Here is a 22,059-nt window from a genome sequence, read left to right on the forward strand (position 1 = left end):
TTATACATAAATATCGGAATATTTCTTTCCTTTACTCATGCAAAATAGAAAAAATGAAAGCCTTCATTCTGGAGAGGGCAAGCACATAGTCTCTACAAGGAGAAAGACGGGCGGAGAGAATAACTCTCCTGGAGGCGCCTCTAGCGAGAAAGAAGGCAGCACCCACCCAATACGCGAATCACTCCAGAAGTCCCCGAAGGAGATAGTGCAGGAAAACCTTCCGAAGCCCATAGATATCCCACTCAGCAGGGAAAAAGCAGCAGAAAGTTCTTCCGTGGGGAATCCTGCGAGCATCTCTTCCAAAAGTTCCAGTAAGACGCAGGATAACCCTGCAAATACCTTCCCCAGTGCTCCCCCCATCGAAAGACTCCAGGAAGAATATGCAGAAGCCTCAAGAAGGACCGGGATCCGGGGAAAAGCCACAGAGTTCTCGGATAAAATTCGCATGAGGCTCTACTACTCCAGGTTCGGCTGGGAAAGACTGGAAGAAAATGCGACTGTTCTGGGCTCTACTCCCGAGGGAATCGACACTTTAACTATTTTTTTAAAGGGCTTTATAATTACCCTTATTATTCTGCTCGTTGAATTCTTGTTTTTTTGCATTTACAAACACGCATTTTATGTCTTAGGATTTTGCGCCGTTGCAGGAGCAATTATTCTTGTCAGCAGAGAGGAAGCAGACGGGGGGAGTAATTTTCTGGCATTTTCCATCATTCTCTTCCCTGCTTTTCTAGTGCTTGTATTATTCACTGCGTGGTACTTATTCGGGGGTATTTACATAGGCATGTGCATATTCTGGGCATTTGACAAGAAGACGTCAGTCTCCTGGGTGGATGCACTGATCGTTCTGATGATGCCTATTCCCTCGGTGCTTTTGAGTGTTTTTGAGAGGATTTCTGTCTATATGCTCAATGAAATGTGCCTGTTTCTGGCGATGGTTGCCCTGATTTTCGGGCTATTCCTGAATATTGCTCAGATTCTAGCGTGTTTGAAGAGGAGGTTTTCCCCCTTCATCGAGAGAGCGTGCACTGTCGTATACCTCCCGGGGTCTGATCCGGACTCACCCGTGGAAGTAAACATCGCGGAGAAAGAGTCCGCCCAGGAGAATAAGGCTAGAAGCCTGCGGTCCTACATCAGCGTAAGCGAGTTTATCGTTATCCCCATATTCATGGCCTCTGCAGTTACTGGCTTGCTTCTGACTTTGCGGTTTCTCTACCTTAATGAGGGACTCGAGTTTATCCCGCACGGGATATTTGGAGCCTTCCACGGCATGAAAAGTCTCCCATAGCAGGAACTTCAGCAGGAAAGGCCCAAAAACCAGGAGAAATAAGAAGATATGTCCGCGGAGAGTCTACTCCAGAATGCAATGCCCAGCACACGCGTGAAATCCCCACTTTTCCCGACGGCTTTGGAGATATCTTCGCTCCCACGGAAATATGCGAGAAAGTGCCAGAAAAAGCACTCGGAGAGTCTGAAAAAGAAGAGGATGCACACTCCCGCCCTTCCCTCTCTGCCTGTCCAGTGCGACCCCTTGACTTTTCCCGCATATTCTGGCCTTCCAGCAGATACTCCCCAGAGAAAGGAAAGTCCCAGAAAATCCACTTTTCAGAAAGTTTTTAGAATTGCTGAAAGAGCAGCAGTTACTCCCGAATAACCCGAAAAGGCCCAGAGAAGAGACTGCGCACGAGACAAAGAAGGAGTTCGGATCAAGCGCATACGCCCATCTAGCACTCCAATAAAAAATAAAGGACAATTCTTCGCTTAGAACTGCCCGTATTACGACTAGCCTGAATTCTAGCAGTAACTCGTTGGTTTGAGTGCATGCTTTTTCCATTGACTTATGGCTTACTATATCCCTGCATAAACTCAGGCTAAGTCTCCACGGGATTTCCACTGGAGTCTGCATACGCTCCAATAGAGGCTTTACTACGGCCTTTGGAGAGTCTGAATATTGGATTTAGACTGACTACAGTGGGCCCTTGAATTCGGGTTATTCTAAACCTGTTCAGGCATTTCTAAGTCTGAACGGCCGCCCTCTACTCGCCATTTCTTGAGCTTCAGCATCGCATAAGCCCACATATTCTCAGCTCTTCGAGTGTGTGTTTCGTACTTGTGTGGGCTTTAGTGATGCGAACAGTTGCAATGAGAAGTGCTAAGCGAAGAATTGGCCTTTATTGTTTATTGGAGTGCTTAGACACCTTATAATCACCGTATTTCACCTGATCTCCCACTTCTGGAGTACTTCTATTGGTTTCCGTGGATAATATCCAATCGCGAGTGCCTATGCTTTTACCAGAATAAAAATAAAGCAAATGTTTTCTGGGATTCTGCAGGGTAAACTTCGCTGAAATTTAAAATAAATATTTGATTCTTTTCACTGTCCCATGCACAATTCAGGGCAAACTCAATACGAAGGAGGCAGAAGAATCCGCAGAACCTCCACAAGCGAAGCTGACATATACGAACTGAGCATATCCCCAGAGGAGGGCTATGCATTTGAAGAAGAATCTTCAGAGGTCTATCCCCAATTGGAGGAGAAGCCCAAAAATATCCTGAAAATAACAGGTATCACCATTCTCTTGATCGAAGCAGTTTTCTACGGGATAATATCACACCCAGAGATTTACCTGGGGATATTCCTTACTCCAGCCGTAGTGGCAGCTGCTATGAAGAAAACTGTAAAAAATCCCATTACAGAACTATGTCTTTTTTTTTCTCTTATAGGGATTTCTGCTGTGGTTATATTCCCAATCTTCTGGTCTCTCTGGGGAACTGTTTACTCCGTCACATGCTTCTTCTGGATATACGACAGTGCAGTGGACGTGGGAATATTCGATGCTTTCCTGGCCTTAGCTGCAGGAGTATCTGCGTTTGGCCTGGCTATGCTTGATAAGTTCTACGCGTACATGGGGAATGAGATCGGCCTTTTCTTGGGGGTGCAGATACTGATGCTTCTGTTCGTTATGGGGAGTTCTGGAATTTTCTCATACTTCGCATGGATTCTTTTCATTAGAAAAAAGACGAGGGAAGGGGAAATAGACTGGAGTTTCCTAGACGGAAGGGTGAGGTTCAACTTCAATCCGGATATCTTGAACAGCACAGGCCCAATACGTGCGAGGACTTTCCTGGGGGCAAAAAAGAAGACGATTTGGACTTTGCTCGCTGTTTCTGCCGTGACGGGGATGGCTCTATTCATTTCCTTCACAAGCAGGCATGAAACATTGGCATTTTTCCCGTACTTCTCCGAGAGAACTCAAGTGTAGGATGGGCCGGCGCAGGGAGTGAGGATTTCCCGTGTCTGTGGAGAAGGTGCTTCCTGCAGCGAGAGAGTGTGGTAAACCTGTAAAATCAGGTGGGTTTTTCCTTATCTGGAAAAATCAGTTATCCGTTAAAGGCGGGAAAAGACGAAAAAAGATGCGGAAATTTCAACTAGCAGCTTCTTATGCCGTGCTCGAAGAGTAAGGAGCATCACGCGAAAAAAGTGCATTTTCACGCGAATCCGCACTCTCCCGTGAGAGTCCAGCTTTTATCATACAAGAATAAATATTTGATTTTTTTTTAGAGTATGGAAGACAAAAAAGACAACGGAATCATTCTCGAGCAAATGAAAAAGTACATGGCAGAAGTTAAAGGCGGAGAGACAAGATTCAACCAAATTTTGCTCGGAATAAACGAGCACTACAAAGAAGTCGTTGCAGGAAAGACCCCGCTCAAATTCTCCGAAGTTCTGAAAATCATGCTCGGAGAGAACGCAGTAAGCACCTTCCTGGAGAAGACAACTTGGATCTCAGACTCTGCTGCTATAAAGGCGGTTATATTTGTCCTCAGCATAATCCTTTCACTCATTGCATTCGCATCCTTTAAAATTATATGTAGGACTTACAACCAGCCAAAAGCACTTGCTCTTGGGCTGCTCGGAGCTGCAGTTGGAGCATTCTTTGTGGGAAAGGATAAAATCATCGCATCAGCAATGGTTGCAGCTGCCGTTTCATTCTGCATCTTCGTTCTGGCATTCTCTATCCCGGAGATTCGCATCCTATGGATCTCATTCGGGCCTTTTACAGGGATGATTTGGGCAGCTAACAAGTACGCCATATTTTCAAAGCTAGACCTGATTGTGATAGCAATTCTCACCCCCACCATGAGTGCAATGGGCATTCTAGAAGGACTTTCTACTGTTTTGACCGATAACCAAGCTTTCTTCTTCTGGGGAAGGATAGTTACAACCCTCCTTTTTGGAGCCAGCCTGGGAGCTTGCTACTACTTGAAGAACAGAGCTGACGTGGGAATGGCCAAGTCGCAGGACAAAAAGACAGACTCAGAGGAGAAGAAGGCCGTGCACGATCTGATAAAGAAGAAGAAGCTTTCCGAGCACTTTTCTATGGGGCTAGGCTCTGGAGTTGTCATAGTTTTTGGGTTATTTGGATTTGGGGCTCTCCTGGGGGGGTTGTCTACAGGCTATTTTGTTTGTAATTTCCGCTGAAACTCGCATATAAGGAGACTCCGCACTAAATAAATACATTAGTGAAGTTATAGGGTACTTTGATCTTTTCGAAAGTTGTAATACGGGAAGTGCTAAGTGAAATTCACGGTCTTTATTATTTTTCTACCTGCTTAAACACACATTATTCAATTTTTCTCAAAATTTCCGAATTATATTGGCTCCTTAATTAACCCTAAGAAGCAATAACCAATCTAGGAGTAGCTGCTTTCAGCATACAACAGCGAATTCCTACCCCATAGAAATATTTTTCTGTTTTTTCTGTTTTTCTTTAAATATTTGATTTTTTATTCTCTTAATGAATCATATAGAAGAAAAGCCTATTTTGGGAGAGTCATTATACACTGGTGCTGGGAATGCCTATGGAGAGAGAATGAGATATTCTAACGAGAGAAGCCCTGCTCAACAATTCAATTTTGAAGGCGGAAGCCAACAGTCTGACACGATAAATGGAGCTACCCTCTCAAGAAGCCATACCATCGGGGAGTTACCTGGGAACACTCCGCAGGAATCCATAACAGGACATGAAGATGGAGCGTTTGCGCCTGAAACAACAGGTTTAGCGCCTCCTCCTTATTCGAATGCTCCCATCTCTGAATCAGACTCCAAGAAAGCATCCATTGAAGAAGAAGCCGCTGGCTTTTCTGTGAACCCGAAAAAAAAGAACACTCCAAAGAAGACAGAAAATATCAAACACATGAATGCCGTAAAGTTATACATTGACGAATCTGAAGACATTCCTAATTCTAGGAAGAATCAGCCGGTTGAGAATATTTCTTCCATTTTTATGTGGATTATCATGATTCTTGCGATTATATTCATTCTGGGAACATTGGGGCTAGAACTTTTTGCCTATTACGCAAGCCAGTACCCAACTATATTCATCTACGTATTTGCAGGCATTGCCTTGATAAGGTCTGCCTTCTTGCAAACATTCCTAAACTTCACGGTGTTATTCTGCCTCCTTTCCAGCATTACTGTATTCTTGCTCTGGATGTTGGCTCCTGTCGCCTGGTATGCCTGGAGTTTCCTGTACATTATAATGGGAATCCTCTGGCTAAGAGACGCAAGGCTGAAAATTGGCTTCATTGACACGGCACTTCTCTTCCTGATGACAGGAGCTGCCTTTGGACTTGCCTCATTTGAGGATATTTGCCCGTACTTCGGAAACAATCTTGGGTTATTCTGCGGCTTACAGGGGATGATTATCCTATTTGTTACGCTGAATTTTGGACTTGTCTCATACATAACTAATGTTTTCATCCTAATTATAACCTCAAACGTCCTGAAAAAGACAGAGGGGACAATTCCCATGAATGCTAGCCAAGCCAGAAAGGTGAGAGACTTAAATAATTCATTAAAAAACCTGAAAAGGCCAAGGAGACTCAGGAGTTACTTCATCCAGGGCGGAATTTACACAGTAGTTATTCTTGGAATCTCCATCCCTACAGGATTATGGGTCTTTGGAATGTTTATGAGCACACATAAGGACATACAATTTGCTACACTTGAGCAGATTAGGCAACTAGCGTCCTATACAATCCAATAAAGTTGTTTCCCTGGAATATTCTCCACTTTATACCGTTATACTGTTCTGCTTCTGGAAGTAGTTTGTTTTGTGATGAAAGCACAGTTACTCATGATTGGTTATTGTTTGGATAATGAATTGGCATTTGTTTGACAGTACGTCATAAACAAGGATATATTAAACACATAAGCATCTAAGCACTACAATAAACAATAAAGGCCGTGAATTCCACTGGCACTTCCCGTATTACACCTGTAGTTATATGAAACATTGTTAGTTTCTTGTAAATCCGTGTGAGGCTGTGCCGTAGGTCTAGGAGGAGGTTCTAGCAGTGATTTATTATTCCTGGTTGGACTATTCTGGTTCGCTGACTTGTCTCTTGTGCTCTGCCTTTCCATCTGATTTACAAAAATTTTCGGGTATTTATACCTTCAATTTTGGTAGATTAAAAGCGACTGTTTCCACTTTTCAGGTTCGTGTAGAAATATGCTGTTTTGCCAGGCATCGATTACTTTTCGGCCGGCTTAAATAGACTAAATTCCTATTTACTCGTTAGGTGCATGTGAAAGCTATTTCTTATTGCTCACACTAAGCAATAACCAATCTAGGAGTAACTGCTTGCACATACAACAGCGAATTCCTACCCCATAGAAATATTTTTTCTGTTTTTCTGATTTTTCTATAAATATTTGATTTTTTATTCTCTTAATGAATCCTAGAGAAGAAAAGTCTATTCTTGGCAAGTCATTATACACTGGTGCTGGGAATGCCTATGGAGAGAGAATGAGATATTCTAACGAGAGAAGCCCTGCTCAAGAATTCAATTTTGAAGGCGGGAGCCAACAGTCTGACACGATAAATGGAGCTACCCTCTCAAGAAGCCATACCATCGGGGAGTTACCTGGGAACACTCCGCAGGAATCCATAACAGGTCATGAAGATGGAGCGTTTGCACCTGAAACAACAGGTTTAGCGCACGCATCTTCTCATTCGAATGCTTCCAGCTCTGAATCAGACTCCAAGAAAGCATCCATCAAAGAAGAAATTCCCGTGGAAGAAGAAGAAATTCCTGCGAGAGGAGAAGAAAATCCCGCGAGAGAAGAAGAAAACGCTGCTTTTTTCGAGAGAAATCCTGGGGAGACAAACGCAGTAACATTTGTTCGAGCATTAAAGTTCTACACTGACCGCAATAAGAGCCATCCTGATTCTTGGAAGAATCATTTGCTTGAGAACAATTCTTTCTTTTTTCCGACTGTTCTCATTATTCTTGCGATTATATCCATTCTGGGGATATTCGGGCTAGAACTTTTTGCCTATTACGCAAGCCAGGACCCAACCATGTTCATCTATCTATTTGCAAGCATTGCCTTGATAAGGTCTGTCTTCTTGAGAACATACCTAAACTTCACGGTGTTATTCTGCCTCCTTTCCAGCATTACTGTATTCTTGCTCTCGATGTTGGCTCCTGTCGCTTGGTACGCCTGGACTTTCCTGTACCTTATAATGGGAACTTTCTGGTTCGCAGATGAAAGGCTGAAAATTGGCTTCATTGACACGGCACTTCTCTTCCTGATGACAGGATCTGCCGTTGGACTTGCCTCATTTGAGGATATTTGCCCGTACTTCGGAAACAATCTTGGGTTATTCTGCGGCTTACAGGGGATGATTATCCTATTTGTTACGCTGAATTTTGGACTTGTCTCATACATAAAGGAGGTTCTCGAAATAAACATAACCTCAAACATCCTGAAAAAGACAGAGGGGATGGTTCCAATGGATGCTAGCCAAGCCAGAAAGGTGAATGACTTAAATAATTCATTAAAAGACCTGTCAAGGCCAATGAAGCTCAGGAGTTACTTCATCCAGGAAATATTTATGATAGTAGTTATTCTTGGAGTCTCCATTCTCACAGGATCATGGGTCTTTGGGATGTTTATGAGCACGCACAAGGACATACAATTTGCTACGCTTGAGCAGATTAGGCAACATTACGTCCTATAAAGTACAATAAAGTGGTTTCCCCGGAATACTCTCCACTTTATACCGTTATACCGTTCTGATTCTGGAAGTAGTTATACTGTTTGTCATGCTGGTATAGTTTTGCTGTTATACTTATTATACTGGTATACTTGAGTTATAAAATTACACTTTTTATGGTTTTACTGCTATGCTTATTGTTTTATGCTGAAAATATAGTTACTTGTGATTAGCTATTGTTTTAGAGGGGGGGTTGGCTCCAGCAGAAAGCCAGGGCAATCTAAATGTATAGGCATTTAAGCAGGCTGTAAATGAACAAAGGGCTATGCTTCAGATGATTTATTCCAGTTTTACAACTATTATGATTGTTTTATTCCTTTATGTTCTTTCTTGTTCTCTATTACTTCCTTTCTATTGTAATATTGCAATCTATACCATTTATACCGCATTGGTGCATTCCTTCTATATTTGGATATATCCAGACATTGCATTCTGATGTGCTTGGGTTTGACATGCTTGCGTTGACATTTTTGCCTTATACGGCTCCTGTGCTTTTACTTTGCCCTTCTTCAGATGCTGGGCATTCGGGGATTATAAGCATCGGCTTCTGGCATGGAATAGCCCCAAGACCCCGCTAAAAGCCGCAGCGGCTGGAAATTGCCTTTCACAAGACTTGTAAAGCGCATGCCGTAGCACAAAACCAGCCAATCCCCGCCCGACGAAGCCCCTTCTCGTTCTATCGGATCTTTGATCTTTATTGCACAAATAGAACGTGATTTTCTCCTGCATGGATAAAGAGGATGAAAGAAGATCAGATCAAGATGGGAAAGAGGATCCAAACCAAGAGGAAGCCCCTGAAAACCCACAAAACACTCAGCAGGATCCTGCCCATCACACAGTCGATTTGCACGGTCCAAGCACAGGAAATTCTCCTCCCTCCACGAATTCAGACCAAGAAGTCCCGGAAGAAGGCGCTGAAACTGAAAATTCCCACGGGATTGAAGTCATGCTGGCTGCAGCCAACGTATTAGACACCTTCCTGGGCCACAGGGAGGTCAGCAAGGCCCTAAACAATATGGATACTGCCAAAAGAAGGGAAGTTTTCAGCAAAATCTCATGGTATCTCGGGACTTTCCTGGTGCTCTTCATACTGGGGATAGAAGCTGTCCTTTTTTGCACTATTTTTTGGTCCAAAGGCCTTCGACTTCTCTCCTTTTTTACGCTAATAGTGAGAATAGTCTTAAAAAGAACAATCTTTGACCCCATTGTAAAAGTGTCTTTTGGGTTTTTTGTTTTCTCGTTCTTTAGACTGTACTCTGTTTTTATTTTGAAAACTGCATGGATTTGTTACTTTGTAGTTCTCTTTTTTATGTGGGGTCTTGACTCTCGAGTGACTATAGGCGTGCTAGATGTCGTTATTGCGCTTGTTTTCGGGGTCGCTGGGATTCTCATAAACTTTAATGTGAAGTATGCAGACCCAGCGAGTTTATATTGGAGATTTATGATCGAGTGGCTTAGTATCTACTTATTCACTCTTTTGAACATAGGAATGGTCGCCTATATGCTGGATAGAACGAGAGAAAGCCTTGCAAAAAGGGCTCTGGAGGGGCAGAATGGTTCTGAAGAGGGCATAGATGTGGAGGCACAGAACAAGGCACTGGCTCCCAGGAAGCTTCGGACCTACTTTAGGCTGATAGGCTTCCTTTCGATGGTCTCCCTTGCTGCCTCTCTGCCTACGTTCCTGATCATATGGAATTGCACCATGCTTTATATTTAAAAGTAGTAAGTGAAACCGTGCTTTCAGCACACAGCACACCAGCTAGAAGGGATATCCTGCACTTGGCTGGCTCTTTGCAGAGTAGAAGACCCTGAATTTCAGGCCTGCATGTGAATAAATCACAGATATTCTAGGATAGTATCGGAATAGTTGGCATTATTGTGTTGTAGTAGAGACATGCATGTATCGTGTGTTTCTATATAGTCTATACTAGCACGGTATGGGTATCATAGCATTGTAGTAGCACCATAGTGTTGTACCATATCGTCATATTGTCATCATAGTATTGCAAGGTATCACCATAGCAATCATATTGTCATATTATGTATGCCATTGTAGCAATGCCACATTGTTTATTCGGGTTATTGCGTGTATATAAATAATCCTGTTTCTTCTACTGTGCTTCGGGTTATTTCTATCTATATTCACTCTCAGGGTGGGTAAATGCTTGTGCTCGGGGGGCATTCTCGGTATGCTTTGCACACTTTGGCCTCTTACTTCAAAAACATGCATTTCTGGGTGTTTGGGCTATGCCATGGTGCTTTTGCAGAGTTTTCCGTGGGTGCTAGAAAGAAGAAGAGGATGCTTTTGGGGGAATGCTCTGAACTTCGCAAGAATGGAACTGCCCCAGCCCGAGAAAGGCAGAGTCTCTTTGCATGCTCGATTTTAGCACGTTCAGTTTGTTTCTTTGCAAGAGTGTGTGTAAAAAGGCCTCCTTATCTCGCTGAAGTTCAGGGGGTCCGCTTAACGTGCATATTACAAAAATATCGCGCTATTACCCTGGAAAGGCATGCTTCCACGGGTTTTTTCGCAACCCAAACACTGCCCGAAAATAAGAGCAGAAAATTCCCCAGAAAAGAGGGGGCAAAAATAAAGCCAAATTTTCGAAAAATCAAGGTTTCCGGAAAGGAAAAGTTCATTGCATATCTTCAACCGCACGCCTTCTCATCGATTTTGTTTTCGAAAGTGGGTTTTCTCGGCTGTCTCCAGAAATGGAAAGCCAAAAAATTTATCGAATGGAAATTGCCATGCAGAACGCGCAGAAAGCGCTAGAAATGGAGGAAGTCCCCATAGGCTGCGCTATACTGCACGAGGGAGTGTGCATAGAAAAAGCCCATAATCTAACCAACCTAAAAAAAGACCCATTAGCACACGCGGAGATCCTATGCCTGGAAAGACTCGAAAGAAGCCTCCGAGAAAAAGTCGACCTATACGTGACATGCGAGCCGTGCATCATGTGCCTGGCCGTGATCGTCAAAATGCGCATCCGAAGGGTCTTTTTCGCGTGTAAAAACCCAAGATTTGGGGGGATTACAGCCTTTCTGCAGGAGGGCATCCTAAAAGAAGTCGCGAATGCAGGCCCAGGCACGCCAGAAGCTGGAAATACCCATATAATATACCGTTACGAAGAGAAAGAGTCAAAAACAGCCCACACTTTTGAAGCTGTATATACTCCCCTAGAGGCCTCATTGTCCATGCTAAAGGCCTTTTATTCGCAGGAAAATGGGCGCGCCCCCGTAGAAAAGAGAAAGCATAAAAGTTCAGAGCTCGCAAAATTTTTTAGCAATGACGCAGAACGAGAATAAAGAGATTTTACGGCAAGTCGAATTCTACTTCAGCGATGCCAACATAGTAAGAGACGAGTATCTGAAGAGGCTTATGGCTGCAAACGAAGGCTGGGCCCCGTTGGACGTTGTGAATTCCTTTGGAAAAATGAAGGCTTTCAAGAAAACTGTAAGCGAGCTCGAAGAGATTCTGAAAGAAAGCGACATCTTATGCGTGGAGAGCGGGTCTGTTCAGAGAAAAGCCCCAATCCCATCGTTCGATCAGCACAAGGGCGAAGAAAAGACGCTTCTAGTGCGTAATTTCCCCACCGACTACTCGCTGGAGGACGTCCAGAAGGCCCTCATCCAGCACAGAGACAGGATAGCGAGAATAGCCCTCCGAAGAGACGCGCTGAAAGAGTTTAAAGGCTCAGTTTTCGTGGAGCTGAAGACGAAGGACGACCTCGAAATCTTCAAAGAGTCAAAGCTAGCAATAGAAACCACCACAGACTCAGAGAACGAGGGAAATGCAGCGAAGAAGGCAAAGATAGAACTTGAAGTTGTCGAGGCAGCAGAGTACTTCGCCAAAAAGAGGAGCGAGAAGAGGGCAGAGAAGGAGAAGAAGAAGCAGGAGGTAGAGAGCGCAATTGTAGAGACCTTCAAGAATAAGCTGTTCAAGTTCCAGATCGAGAAAGAGGGAGAAGCCCTCGAGGGGGACGAAGGACTGAAAATATCAGATATAAAGCTCGCACTCCAGCAGGCAGTGGCTTTCGTAGATATGCCAAACAAGCACATCCGCACGAAGGAGGACCAGGAGAGCATCGACCCAGTCCAAATCAGCGGCCTCACCCTCAAATTCACAAAGCTAGAAGACAGCGAGGTCGTAGAGTACTGCAAGGGACTTTCTCTGTCAAGTAATAAGACACTCGTAAAGCCCAGGAGAAGAGTGAAATAAAAAGCGTGAAAGTACGGCATGTTGTTCCCAGAACTGTCTGGCCCCTTTTTCTTCTGGGAATTGCACGATTATTAAACTGGAATTTCTTTGTTTTAAAAAATCCAGAATGGAAAGAGTCAGGAAGATTTCAGAGACATACCCTATTTTTAAGCAGATACAGAAGATGTCAAACGGACAGATCAAGCCAGAGTACAGCTTTATCGCTCTGGCCTCGATAATATTCGTCAGCCTTTTTTGTAGGTGCCTGGCAGGCGCAGTCACAAGTGCCTTCTCCTTCCTGCTTATAGTCACCCCCGCAACAAACATAATCGTGAGCAAAGCCTCCCCGGAGACAGCGAATGTAAAGCACATTTTGTCGTACCTCCTCGCTCTCGCCCTATTTGGCCTGGGAGAAGCCGTCTTTTTCCCCCTTATTCGGAGGATTCCCTTCTACTACCACGGAAAGTTCCTTTTCTTCTACTATCTCTCAGTCCGAAGAACCCAGCTAACAGACTACTTGAATGCCTCTGTTTTTGCCCCCGCTAATGACGTCATCCGGAAGATAAACCAGTTCGACGCGAAGGAAGTGCTGAAGGCAGCACAGGTCGCAGCTTCTGATAGAATAAAGAGCTCTGTAGAGGCTGTGAAGGAGGCGAAACCCTCCAAGGAAGAATAAATTCAAAGCAGTTTCAGCATGAACGAATAGGCACTTGCCACTTGAGATTAATACTCCGCAGAAAGAAGCCCCCATGAGAGACAGAACGTGCGAGTACTTGGACTGCCTCCTGCAGAAGGCGAGGGAGAAAGTCCGGGCGAGAGACGCCCTCAGGAAGAAGCTGCAGGAGTACAAGGAGAGAAACAGAATCCTCCCAAAGGCCCCGGATAAGCCCACGACTCTCTCCGTCTCTGCTGCCGTCCTGGGAAACTACGTGGAAAGTCGCGTTTGTGCGTATAGGTACAGCAAAGAGTGCGAAGAGTGCGGGAATGAGGTCTATTTGTGCGGGGTAAACTGCAAACTGTGCGGACTATGGGCGTGCACTGTATGCATCGAGTCCTACGAGGGAGTGAGTGCTTGCGGGGAGTGCTGCCTCCTTTTGTCGCGCCCTGAGAGAAGGCGGGAGGCAAGGGCTGAGGAAGTCGCTGGGAAGTGGTTCGCCCTTTTGAAGGAGACTCTCCAGAGGCCGTGCAGTGAGAGCGTGCAGGAGCTGGCCAGACTCTATCAGGGGGAAAATTCCGTTGAAAATCAGGTACGAAAAAACCTTATCACGCGAATGAAAATAGCCGTTTGCGACTGGCACGCGTACAAGGCACGGGAGGAGAAGTACTTCCTCCTGGTGCAGCAGCTAGACTATCTGGAGGCAGAGAAGGCCAGGAAGCGAGAGAATTCGGGGGTCCTGGAGAGGGCCATAGAGGAAATCCTCTGGGAAATTGGAAGAGAAAGCAAATAAGCGTAAACAAACAAATGAAGACACTTTTAATCGGGCAGACGCAGAGTCCAAGCAGGTACAAGGAATACGCTGAATACCTCAAGAGAGGCCAGGCAGACGGCAGCGTATACGCGAGAGAGAGCGTGGACGAGCTGATAGAGAAATTTATCGAAGTCCTAGACGACAACTACCACATTCGAGAGACGTACAAGAGGAGAAGCACGTACCAGGAAGGCGACAGAATCAGCGCAAGGATTCTCGAGGGCAGTAAGGCACACGCACCCAGCGAGAGCACAAGAGCAGGAGAGGGGATGTGCGTGCTGGAAATAGAAAGTGACAATACCAGCAGAAGTGAAAGGGATAGCAGCAATACTAACAGCAATAGTAGAAGTAGTGAGTTTACTAATAGTGAGCTTACTAGTAAGTCTGGTAATAACAATACCAGAAGTACCAGTAACAATAGTAGTAACAATAGTAGTAATAGTGAGCTTATATCTAGTGAGCTTACTAGTAAGTCTGGTAATAACAATACTAGAAGTACCAGTAACAATAGTAGAAGTAGTGAGTTTACTAATAGTGAGCTTATATCTAGTGAGTTTACTAGTAAGTCTGGTAATAACAATAGTAATAGTAGAAGTAGTAATGAATTTATATCTAGTGGATTTACTGGTAATACTGGTAATACTGATACTAGTAGTGAGTTTACTGCTAGTGGATTTACTACTATTACCAGTAAATCCAGTGAATCTATTACTGCTAGGTCTAATGGGGTTACTAGTGGAGTTATAGGTGGATCTATTTCTCCTGCTATTACTGCTGACGAGTCTATTCCTTCTAGTGGGGATGTGGAGGGAGTGTCCAGAGCGTGCTTCCACGGGAACAATGCCCTTGTTACGCCTGTTCCTTCGCCTCTGACGGGGAAACAGGCCATTCTAAAGATGAAGGAGGAGATCTCTGAACTCTCTGCGTATGCGATTTCTCTGCTTCTTATCGGGGCAAAAATAGAGGATTTGCTAGAGACTTTCCCAGAGGAAAATAAATAAAAATAAAGAAAATTCAGAGCATGAAAACATTCGCAAGGAGACGGGTGGGGAGACCCGAGGAAAAACCCTCAGAAAAAAGTAGGGCTGTAACTTCGTATATGGAGGTGAAAGAGCGTGCGGGTGTAGGGCTCTTTGAAGCGGGGTCTGGAGGTGGATTTTCAGAGGGTCTTGCGCGGGAAGAGGGCGGAGAAGGCCGGAAAGTGGGGGAAAAGAGGCAGCTGTGCCTGAACTTTGGGCAGAGGATGTATAGGAAGTGCCACACGTGCGGTGTGATCTTCGCAGAAGGCGTCTCCAGCGAGGAGAAGATGCACGCTAAAATCCACAGGAAGCATGTTTCAGAGAGAAGCAGCCAATCAGAGGAAGCATAAAAGAAGAAGTTCCCCTGATAAAAATGGAGAAGAGGCTTATACAGTGGCTGGCAACTGGCGAGATAGACAACATGCAGGAGTACGTTGAGGAGCTGAAGAGCGAGAATATTCCTGGGCATGCGAGAATCGCCGTGTGGGGGCTCGCATTCACGAAGTCCTGGCACAGGCGGACGGAAAGGCCGCAATTCGCCCTTTTCAACACGCTTATATCGTGCACGAAGAAGCTCCCGTGCCCAGACTGCCACCGGAGAGACGAGAGAAAGCGGGCAGAGGAGGCGCAGAGAGAGACCTCCCAAAGCACGAAGGGAATAGTCAGAAGCCTCGAGAGTGCCATCTCCGGAGAGAAAGAAGAAGAAAAAGAGAAAGAGAAAGATGAGAAAGAGAAAGATGAGAAAGATGAAGAAGAAAAAGAAGAAGAAAAAGAGAAAGAAGATGATGATGATGAGAGTGAAGAGTTTGAAGAGTCTGAAATCGAGTCAATTCTCAGCCACTTGGACTGTGACTTTGCAAGGGAAGCCAACAAGCACATTCGCACGAAGGAGAGGCACTATATGATGCAGGTCGTTATGAAGGCGCTGAAGAATTCGTACGAGTATAATATGCTAATCTCCTGCGAGAGAGTGAATAAGAAGAATATGGATAAAATATTCGGGATATGCATAGGGGCTTTCACGTACTTTTCCTCGTACCGCGTGGAGAAGATATTTAAAGTGGCTTTCTTCCTGGCTTCTAATATAAACGGGATATTCTGCAGTAAAAGAGGCCTGGATATGACGAAGAAGGAGTTTGACCGTTTTCTTCTCTTTGTACAGAATACGGCTGCACTTAGCAAGAATAAGTTTATGATCCTGATGGACGTTATTTCGTGCCTGAATCAGGAAATTCTTGCAGAATTTGTATACGGGATCGTGAAGGGGAGTATTTCCGTCTCTGGGATGCAGAAAGACCTTCTGGATAAGTACGGAAAGGAAAGTGCAGGGGAAATAGAGGCGTACAAAAAGGCGCATCCCTTCTGCCTTCTGAGCAAGTTCACTCCCCGGATAGTCTTCATCCACCAGCAGGCAGAGAAGTCCCTGAACGAGCTGAAAAAAGAAAACTCGTACCTGAAGGAAAATATTGAGACGCTTTTGTGCGACCTAAAATATGCGAACTCTTCAGAGCTCATCGGGCAGCTCAAGAGAGACATCGCAGAGAAGGACGAGCAGATCCGGAGGATGGAGGCACGCAAATGAGAGAGTCTGCAGGAGAACAGCTGCATTACAGACGGTATCTGCTAAGTATTCAGGGATAGCCAGATTTCTGCGAGTACCCTGAAAAATCAGAACCTGAAAAATAAATGTATTCTGTGCTTTATTTATTCTCACGATATGGACTCTGCCATACGCGCTCTCTCCTTCTGGGTCAAGTCCATGATAATGCGCGGCCTAATAATAAGCTTTCCCCTTTTCATTCCGTTCCTTCTATCTGGGATCCCCTCTCCCTCTACTAAGATATCTCCTCCGTTATTCCCTATCATGGAATCCGTTATTTTTATGTGATTTCCCCAGAGGCCAGGAACAGTCCGAGCGAATCCCCGCAGGTACTGCTTGATGGAAAGGTCAAACTCATACACGATGTCACTCTCTGCCCGTTTGAAGAGTGGATGCGGTTTCTCCGTTAGAATTACAACTACGTCAGTGCCCCTCCCGAACCTGTCGTAGTCTCCGGCGTTCTTATACGTTATTTTAGTCCCGTATTTGTATCCTGGCTGTATATTTACGCTGAGTTCTACCGTCTCCCGAGCCATCGAGATAGAAGTTCTCTTTATCCGCAGGTTTCGGATAGAGCCCGTGCAAATCTCCTCAAGAGAGACTGCAAGCATGTACTCGAAGATCCCATTTTCCGGAGACTTCTCGCGCGACCCCCCAAAGATCCCGTCTGACCCGTGCATTTCACTGAAGAAGGAATGCCCCGCCCCAAACTCCGCGGAGTCGTAGGCGTTCGAACCTGAAAATGAAAAACCTGAAAAGAAGTCAGAAAATCCAGCATATCCGTGGCTGGACCGTGCCCTTTGGTTCCCCATTTCCTCCTGCGTCATTCCCGTGAGGTCGTAGGACGCTCTCTGGTCCTTATCCGTGAGAACTTCGTACGCACTGTTCAGCTCTTTGAACTTGTCCTGCATCTGCTTCTTCTCAGCCTCGGATTTCCCCGTGTGCATATCAGGATGGTACTTTCTGGCTAATTTCTTGTATGCTGAGCGTATTTCACTATCTGTTGCTCCCTTGCTTACCCCCAGAACTTCGTAGAGTGTTTGCTTCTTCGGCATTCCATTTGCATTTTCAAATTGTTTTATTTTTTCTGCCTTCTGGAAATTTCCAATGACGAAGGAGGCTTCATTAAAGGATTTCAGCAGAAACGAGGCAGAATTCGTGCAGAGACTCACGGAAGGACAGGTCAGCAACTCCGAGATCCTGAGAATATGCGAGCAGGCAATGGACGTATTTGCATCTGAGCCACTTCTCCTGGAACTGTCGTCAGATATCACCGTAGTTGGGGATATCCACGGGCAGTTCTTCGACCTCTTGAAGATCCTTGCAGTAGCTCCCTCTGAGCAGTACCTTTTCCTGGGGGATTTCGTCGATAGAGGAGCAAATTCCATGGAGACGATCGTCCTTCTCCTCTACATGAAGGGGAAGTACCCCGAGAAAGTCTGGATACTCCGGGGGAATCACGAGTCGATGAAAACCTCTTCAAACTACGGGTTTATGGACGAGTGCGTGAGGATGCACAGGTCGAAGCTTCTCTGGTACAAGATATGCCAAGTTTTTGAGTTTATGCCGATCTGCGGGATCATCGACCGGAAGATATTCGCAGTGCACGCAGGAATTAGCCCGGAGTTGCGGCTGGAGGAGCTGAACGAAATAGTCCGGGTGGGGGATGTCCCGAATAAGGGAGTCCTGGCGGATCTCCTGTGGAGTGACCCGAAGGAGGAGACGGATGGATTCTCCCCGAGCAGCAGAGGAGTCGGGTACTACTTCGGGGAGAGTGAAGTCAACAAATTCCTCGAGAGTGCGCGCCTGGAGAAGATCATACGGTCTCACCAGCTCGTGGAGGACGGGTGGAAGGAGGAGTTTGACGGGAAAGTGATCACGATTTGGAGTGCTCCGAACTACTGCTATAGATGCATGAACAAGGCAGCAGTTGCAAAGATCACGAAAGAGGGCGTGGAGTACTGCGAGGTTCCCGTCTCAGAGCAGCAGAGGAGGGAGACAAAGCCTCTGCAGTACTTCCTGTAGAGAGGGCGTAAGGCCGTGTATAGGGGCTGGAAGAGTTTCTGGCTAAATTTTGGTCGATTCACGCTATTAAATAGGCGTTAGAATTATATATTGGCTCATGCTATTAAAAACCGTTGGATCTATTGATGTATTCAGGCTCAGGCTAATCAGGTTATTAGAAAAGGCGTTAGATATATAGATTGATTCATGCTATTAAAAACCGTTAGATATATAAATTGATTCGGGTTCATGTTATATTCATTTTATGGTCATGCTATTAAAAACCGTTGGAATTGTTGTCTTCGAAAGCATAGTTACTCGTAAATGGTTGTTGCTTGGGTGATGAATTGGCATTTGTTTGACAACAGTTATAAACAAGAACGAATTAAATGCACAGATTTAAGCAGAATGAGAAAAAATAAAGGCCGTAAATTTTACTTATTACTTCCCGGATTGCAGCTTAGCATTATAACTTTTATGCACTGCCATCATTAAAACGAAAAAGCCAGCCGACATGATTAGCCACATCCCGAGGTTAAAACACCGTATTCGCCGCTTATAGGTCCTCCCGATGCGTCTTCTGGCTTCGGCAGCTTCTTCTCTACTAAGGCGGCCTTCTTCCATGTCCATAACCGTTGAACTGAGTAAAGTTCCTGTTTCGTTTCTGGTGGGCGCAGTCTGCTCGGAAACGTTTTCATGGCTTCCATTCTGATTGCTTACTTCTTGTTCTACTATTGTCTGTGTGCTTGTAACAGTGTTCATTTCAACAGGGTTCCTAATTAAAAAGGAAAAATTAAATGATGGTGCAACCGCTGAAAATTAAAATATCCTAAATCCAGGGCAATAGGCGCTGTAATGGGGAAATGCGTGATTTTTCACATCGAGAGACTTTTTCTCTTTGAGCATCGTTTTCGTGTTTGCGCATGAAAAACGTCTTTAGAGTGCGTAAAAACAGATTTTAATGGGGTTTTGCAGGGGTGGGTTTGCTCAATTGTTTTTGGATGTCTGGATGCCTTTTTGGAAAAAACGGAATTTCCCGAGGTTTTCAGAGCTATGCTTGTGCCATAACCCGGGCATATTTGCTTCTGAATCTATGCTAGTTCCAGTAAAGATTTATTAGCCTTTGGAGCCTTGCCTTCAATTATCGATAGATTTAATGCTATGAGTTGTAATACGGGAAGTGCCAAGTGAAATTCACGCCCTTTATTCTTTTTCGACCTGCTTAAATGCTTATGCATTTAATTTATCCTTGTTTATAGCTGCTGTCAAACAAACATTCATTTGTCTCCAAAACAATAACCAATCACGAGAAACTATGCTTTCAGCATACAACATTCATGTTATTAGAATAGTCGTTAAAATTGTTATATGCTGAAGGCATAGTTGCTCGTAAATGGTTATTGTTTAATAGAGCCTAATTGAAAGGTCATTGCAATTCGGGGTTATTATGGGACAAATTAAATATTCTCTGTCTAAGCACTCCAATAAACAATAAAGGCCGTGAATTTCACTAGCACTTTCTGTATTACAACTTGGTCCTATAAACTTGAGCCGCTGCCATGAACAAAATAAAAGAACCAGTCGCCAGGACTAACCAGAGCCCGACATCAAAAATAGCTTTCATCAGCTTACCACACATTCTAGTACGTCTTCCTCTGGTATATACGCCTTCAACATTAACGATTCTGGATGTTTCTATGTCCACAACCGTTGAATGGAGTAAAGTTTCTGTTTCGTTTGTGGCGAGCGCAGTCTTCTCGGAAACGTTTTTATGGTTTCCATTTTGATTGCTTACTTCTTGTTCTACTATTGTCTGTGTGCTTGTAACAGTATTCATTTCAACAGGGATCCGAATTAAAAAGGAAAAATTAAATGATGATGCAACCGCTGAAAATTAAAATTGTGGTGAATTATTGGAATTCCCACAAACAAAAAAAACTGGAGACGGCGACCATCACTTGATTGAATTTCACACGATCTGAAACATAAATTTGATTAGTGCTCGCTAAAAGTATAAAAACGCGACACGATGTTAATTTTAGAGAGCAGAAGAAAATGGCAAGAAATTCGAAGATTCAAAAATCAAGTCAAGCAAAGGTCGACCACCGGGATTCTCCAAAGATTAATAAATATTTAGTGGAGCTTGTATTAGCCCACAGCCATAATCAAACCCGGATTTACAACAAAAATATCCTAAATACAGGGCGGCAGGTTCTGTAATGGGACACTGCGTGATTTTTCACATCAAGAGACTTTTTCTCCTTAAGCATTTTTTGTGTTTGCGCATGAAAAACATCTTTAGAGTGCGCAAAAACGGATTTTGATGGGGTTTACTCAATTGTTTTTGGATGTCCGGATGCCTTTTTAGAAAACACGGGATTTCCCGAGGTTTTCAGAGCTATGAGCGCATTAATGGTTGTAATACAGGAATGAGTCATGCGAAACATTGTCCTTTTTTTCGACCTGCTTAAATAGACATTATTTTAATTTATTTCCTAAAGTCTAACTTATATCGACTCCTTAACTAGCCCTATTAAGCAATAACCAACTACGAGCAACTATGCTTTCAGCATGCAACAAGGCCGTGAATTTCACTAGCACTTCCCGTATTACATCTTAACCATAGAACTTTTACCCAGTACCATGAGTAAAACGAAAAAACAAACCAACATGCCTGACCAGAGCCCGCATTTAAAACCCCTTCTCATCTGAGCAGCCCTCTCTCTAGCACGCCTGCTGGCAGCTGCCCTTTCAGCATCACTGATGTTGGATGTTTCCATGTCCACAACCATTGAATGGAGTAAAGTTCCTGTTTCGTTTCTGGTGGGCGCAGTCTGCTCGGAAACGTTTTTATGGTTTCCATTCTGATTGCCTAATTCTTGTTCTACTATTGTCTGTGTGCTTGTAACAGTGTTCATTTCAACAGGGATCCGTAATTAAAAAAGGAAAAACTAAATGATGATGCAACTGCTGAAAATTAAATTATCCTAAATCCAGGGCAATAGGCGCTGTAATGTGGAAATGCGTGATTTTTCACATCGAGAGACTTTTTCTCCTTGAGCATTTTTTGTGTTTGCGCATGAAAAACGTCTTTGTAGTGCGCAAAACCAGATTTTGATGGGGTTTGCTCAGTTGTTTTTTAATGTCCAGATGCCTTTTTGGAAAAGACGGGATTTCCCAAGATTTTCAGAGCTATGAGCACATTAATTTCCGTGGGCAAAAGCGGCATCTGTTCAGGGCGTGCAATGCTTGTGCCATAAATCCGGGCATATTTGCTTCTGAATCTATGCTAGTTCCAGTAAAGATTTATTAGCCTTTGGAGCTCCGGCTTTCGATCATCGATAGACTTAATGCTATGTTCATAGTTGTAATACTGGAAGTAGTCATGTGAAACAGTGTCGTTTATTCATTTTCGACCTGCTTAAACACTTATGTATTTAATTTATCCTTGTTTATAATGTGCTGTCAAACAAACATTCATTTGTGTCTAAACAATAACCAATTACGAGCAACTATGCTTTCATCATACAATACATACGATTATAAGACTCGTTAGATCTATTGATCTATAGATTGATTTATGTTATTCATATATTTGTGGTATATTTGTGGTATATCCATGTATTGGAAGATTAAAATTCTGTCGACTGGATAAGTTTCACTTTATTGTGCAGGTTCTTCCTGCCTTTCCTTCAAAATTTCTGCA

The 22,059-nt window shown here is 44.1% G+C and overlaps 17 protein-coding genes across 17 annotated transcripts; 15 read left to right on the top strand and 2 right to left on the bottom strand.

Moving 5' to 3' along the window:
- Positions 1 to 37: 37 nt before the first annotated feature.
- Positions 38 to 1,288, top strand: NEMAJ01_0739 (uncharacterized protein; the record flags this gene model as incomplete). The annotated part of the gene is made up of 1 exon (XM_047914577.1): positions 38 to 1,288. The coding sequence occupies one exon, from the start codon at positions 38 to 40 to the stop codon at positions 1,286 to 1,288; it is 1,251 nt and encodes a 416-aa protein (XP_047770534.1).
- A 1,096-nt stretch (positions 1,289 to 2,384) lies between these two features.
- On the top strand, positions 2,385 to 3,263 carry NEMAJ01_0740 (uncharacterized protein; the record flags this gene model as incomplete). The annotated part of the gene is made up of 1 exon (XM_047914578.1): positions 2,385 to 3,263. One exon carries the CDS (start codon positions 2,385 to 2,387, stop codon positions 3,261 to 3,263), a length of 879 nt encoding a protein of 292 aa, XP_047770535.1.
- A 302-nt stretch (positions 3,264 to 3,565) lies between these two features.
- Positions 3,566 to 4,483, top strand: NEMAJ01_0741 (uncharacterized protein; the record flags this gene model as incomplete). Its single annotated transcript, XM_047914579.1, has 1 exon — positions 3,566 to 4,483. One exon carries the CDS (start codon positions 3,566 to 3,568, stop codon positions 4,481 to 4,483), a length of 918 nt encoding a protein of 305 aa, XP_047770536.1.
- Positions 4,484 to 4,799: 316 nt separating this feature from the next.
- NEMAJ01_0742 (uncharacterized protein) lies at positions 4,800 to 6,050 on the top strand (the record flags this gene model as incomplete). The annotated part of the gene is made up of 1 exon (XM_047914580.1): positions 4,800 to 6,050. One exon carries the CDS (start codon positions 4,800 to 4,802, stop codon positions 6,048 to 6,050), a length of 1,251 nt encoding a protein of 416 aa, XP_047770537.1.
- Positions 6,051 to 6,737: 687 nt separating this feature from the next.
- On the top strand, positions 6,738 to 8,030 carry NEMAJ01_0743 (uncharacterized protein; the record flags this gene model as incomplete). The annotated part of the gene is made up of 1 exon (XM_047914581.1): positions 6,738 to 8,030. One exon carries the CDS (start codon positions 6,738 to 6,740, stop codon positions 8,028 to 8,030), a length of 1,293 nt encoding a protein of 430 aa, XP_047770538.1.
- A 763-nt stretch (positions 8,031 to 8,793) lies between these two features.
- NEMAJ01_0744 (uncharacterized protein) lies at positions 8,794 to 9,783 on the top strand (the record flags this gene model as incomplete). Its single annotated transcript, XM_047914582.1, has 1 exon — positions 8,794 to 9,783. The coding sequence occupies one exon, from the start codon at positions 8,794 to 8,796 to the stop codon at positions 9,781 to 9,783; it is 990 nt and encodes a 329-aa protein (XP_047770539.1).
- Positions 9,784 to 10,227: 444 nt separating this feature from the next.
- On the top strand, positions 10,228 to 10,836 carry NEMAJ01_0745 (uncharacterized protein; the record flags this gene model as incomplete). The annotated part of the gene is made up of 1 exon (XM_047914583.1): positions 10,228 to 10,836. The coding sequence occupies one exon, from the start codon at positions 10,228 to 10,230 to the stop codon at positions 10,834 to 10,836; it is 609 nt and encodes a 202-aa protein (XP_047770540.1).
- On the top strand, positions 10,800 to 11,369 carry NEMAJ01_0746 (tRNA-specific adenosine deaminase 2; the record flags this gene model as incomplete). Its single annotated transcript, XM_047914584.1, has 1 exon — positions 10,800 to 11,369. One exon carries the CDS (start codon positions 10,800 to 10,802, stop codon positions 11,367 to 11,369), a length of 570 nt encoding a protein of 189 aa, XP_047770541.1.
- Positions 11,350 to 12,282, top strand: NEMAJ01_0747 (lupus La protein; the record flags this gene model as incomplete). The annotated part of the gene is made up of 1 exon (XM_047914585.1): positions 11,350 to 12,282. The coding sequence occupies one exon, from the start codon at positions 11,350 to 11,352 to the stop codon at positions 12,280 to 12,282; it is 933 nt and encodes a 310-aa protein (XP_047770542.1).
- A 106-nt stretch (positions 12,283 to 12,388) lies between these two features.
- On the top strand, positions 12,389 to 12,937 carry NEMAJ01_0748 (uncharacterized protein; the record flags this gene model as incomplete). The annotated part of the gene is made up of 1 exon (XM_047914586.1): positions 12,389 to 12,937. One exon carries the CDS (start codon positions 12,389 to 12,391, stop codon positions 12,935 to 12,937), a length of 549 nt encoding a protein of 182 aa, XP_047770543.1.
- A 73-nt stretch (positions 12,938 to 13,010) lies between these two features.
- On the top strand, positions 13,011 to 13,709 carry NEMAJ01_0749 (uncharacterized protein; the record flags this gene model as incomplete). The annotated part of the gene is made up of 1 exon (XM_047914587.1): positions 13,011 to 13,709. One exon carries the CDS (start codon positions 13,011 to 13,013, stop codon positions 13,707 to 13,709), a length of 699 nt encoding a protein of 232 aa, XP_047770544.1.
- A 14-nt stretch (positions 13,710 to 13,723) lies between these two features.
- NEMAJ01_0750 (uncharacterized protein) lies at positions 13,724 to 14,731 on the top strand (the record flags this gene model as incomplete). The annotated part of the gene is made up of 1 exon (XM_047914588.1): positions 13,724 to 14,731. The coding sequence occupies one exon, from the start codon at positions 13,724 to 13,726 to the stop codon at positions 14,729 to 14,731; it is 1,008 nt and encodes a 335-aa protein (XP_047770545.1).
- Positions 14,732 to 14,751: 20 nt separating this feature from the next.
- Positions 14,752 to 15,099, top strand: NEMAJ01_0751 (uncharacterized protein; the record flags this gene model as incomplete). Its single annotated transcript, XM_047914589.1, has 1 exon — positions 14,752 to 15,099. One exon carries the CDS (start codon positions 14,752 to 14,754, stop codon positions 15,097 to 15,099), a length of 348 nt encoding a protein of 115 aa, XP_047770546.1.
- Positions 15,100 to 15,122: 23 nt separating this feature from the next.
- Positions 15,123 to 16,331, top strand: NEMAJ01_0752 (uncharacterized protein; the record flags this gene model as incomplete). The annotated part of the gene is made up of 1 exon (XM_047914590.1): positions 15,123 to 16,331. The coding sequence occupies one exon, from the start codon at positions 15,123 to 15,125 to the stop codon at positions 16,329 to 16,331; it is 1,209 nt and encodes a 402-aa protein (XP_047770547.1).
- Positions 16,332 to 16,459: 128 nt separating this feature from the next.
- Positions 16,460 to 17,404, bottom strand: NEMAJ01_0753 (DnaJ-like protein subfamily B member 4; the record flags this gene model as incomplete). The annotated part of the gene is made up of 1 exon (XM_047914591.1): positions 16,460 to 17,404. One exon carries the CDS (start codon positions 17,402 to 17,404, stop codon positions 16,460 to 16,462), a length of 945 nt encoding a protein of 314 aa, XP_047770548.1.
- Positions 17,405 to 17,456: 52 nt separating this feature from the next.
- On the top strand, positions 17,457 to 18,374 carry NEMAJ01_0754 (uncharacterized protein; the record flags this gene model as incomplete). Its single annotated transcript, XM_047914592.1, has 1 exon — positions 17,457 to 18,374. The coding sequence occupies one exon, from the start codon at positions 17,457 to 17,459 to the stop codon at positions 18,372 to 18,374; it is 918 nt and encodes a 305-aa protein (XP_047770549.1).
- A 420-nt stretch (positions 18,375 to 18,794) lies between these two features.
- NEMAJ01_0755 (uncharacterized protein) lies at positions 18,795 to 19,115 on the bottom strand (the record flags this gene model as incomplete). Its single annotated transcript, XM_047914593.1, has 1 exon — positions 18,795 to 19,115. The coding sequence occupies one exon, from the start codon at positions 19,113 to 19,115 to the stop codon at positions 18,795 to 18,797; it is 321 nt and encodes a 106-aa protein (XP_047770550.1).
- Positions 19,116 to 22,059: the final 2,944 nt, after the last annotated feature.

Source organism: Nematocida major (genome assembly GCF_021653875.1).
Source record: "Nematocida major strain JUm2507 chromosome Unknown 2389, whole genome shotgun sequence".
In the NCBI taxonomy this organism is placed as follows: Eukaryota; Fungi; Microsporidia; genus Nematocida; species Nematocida major.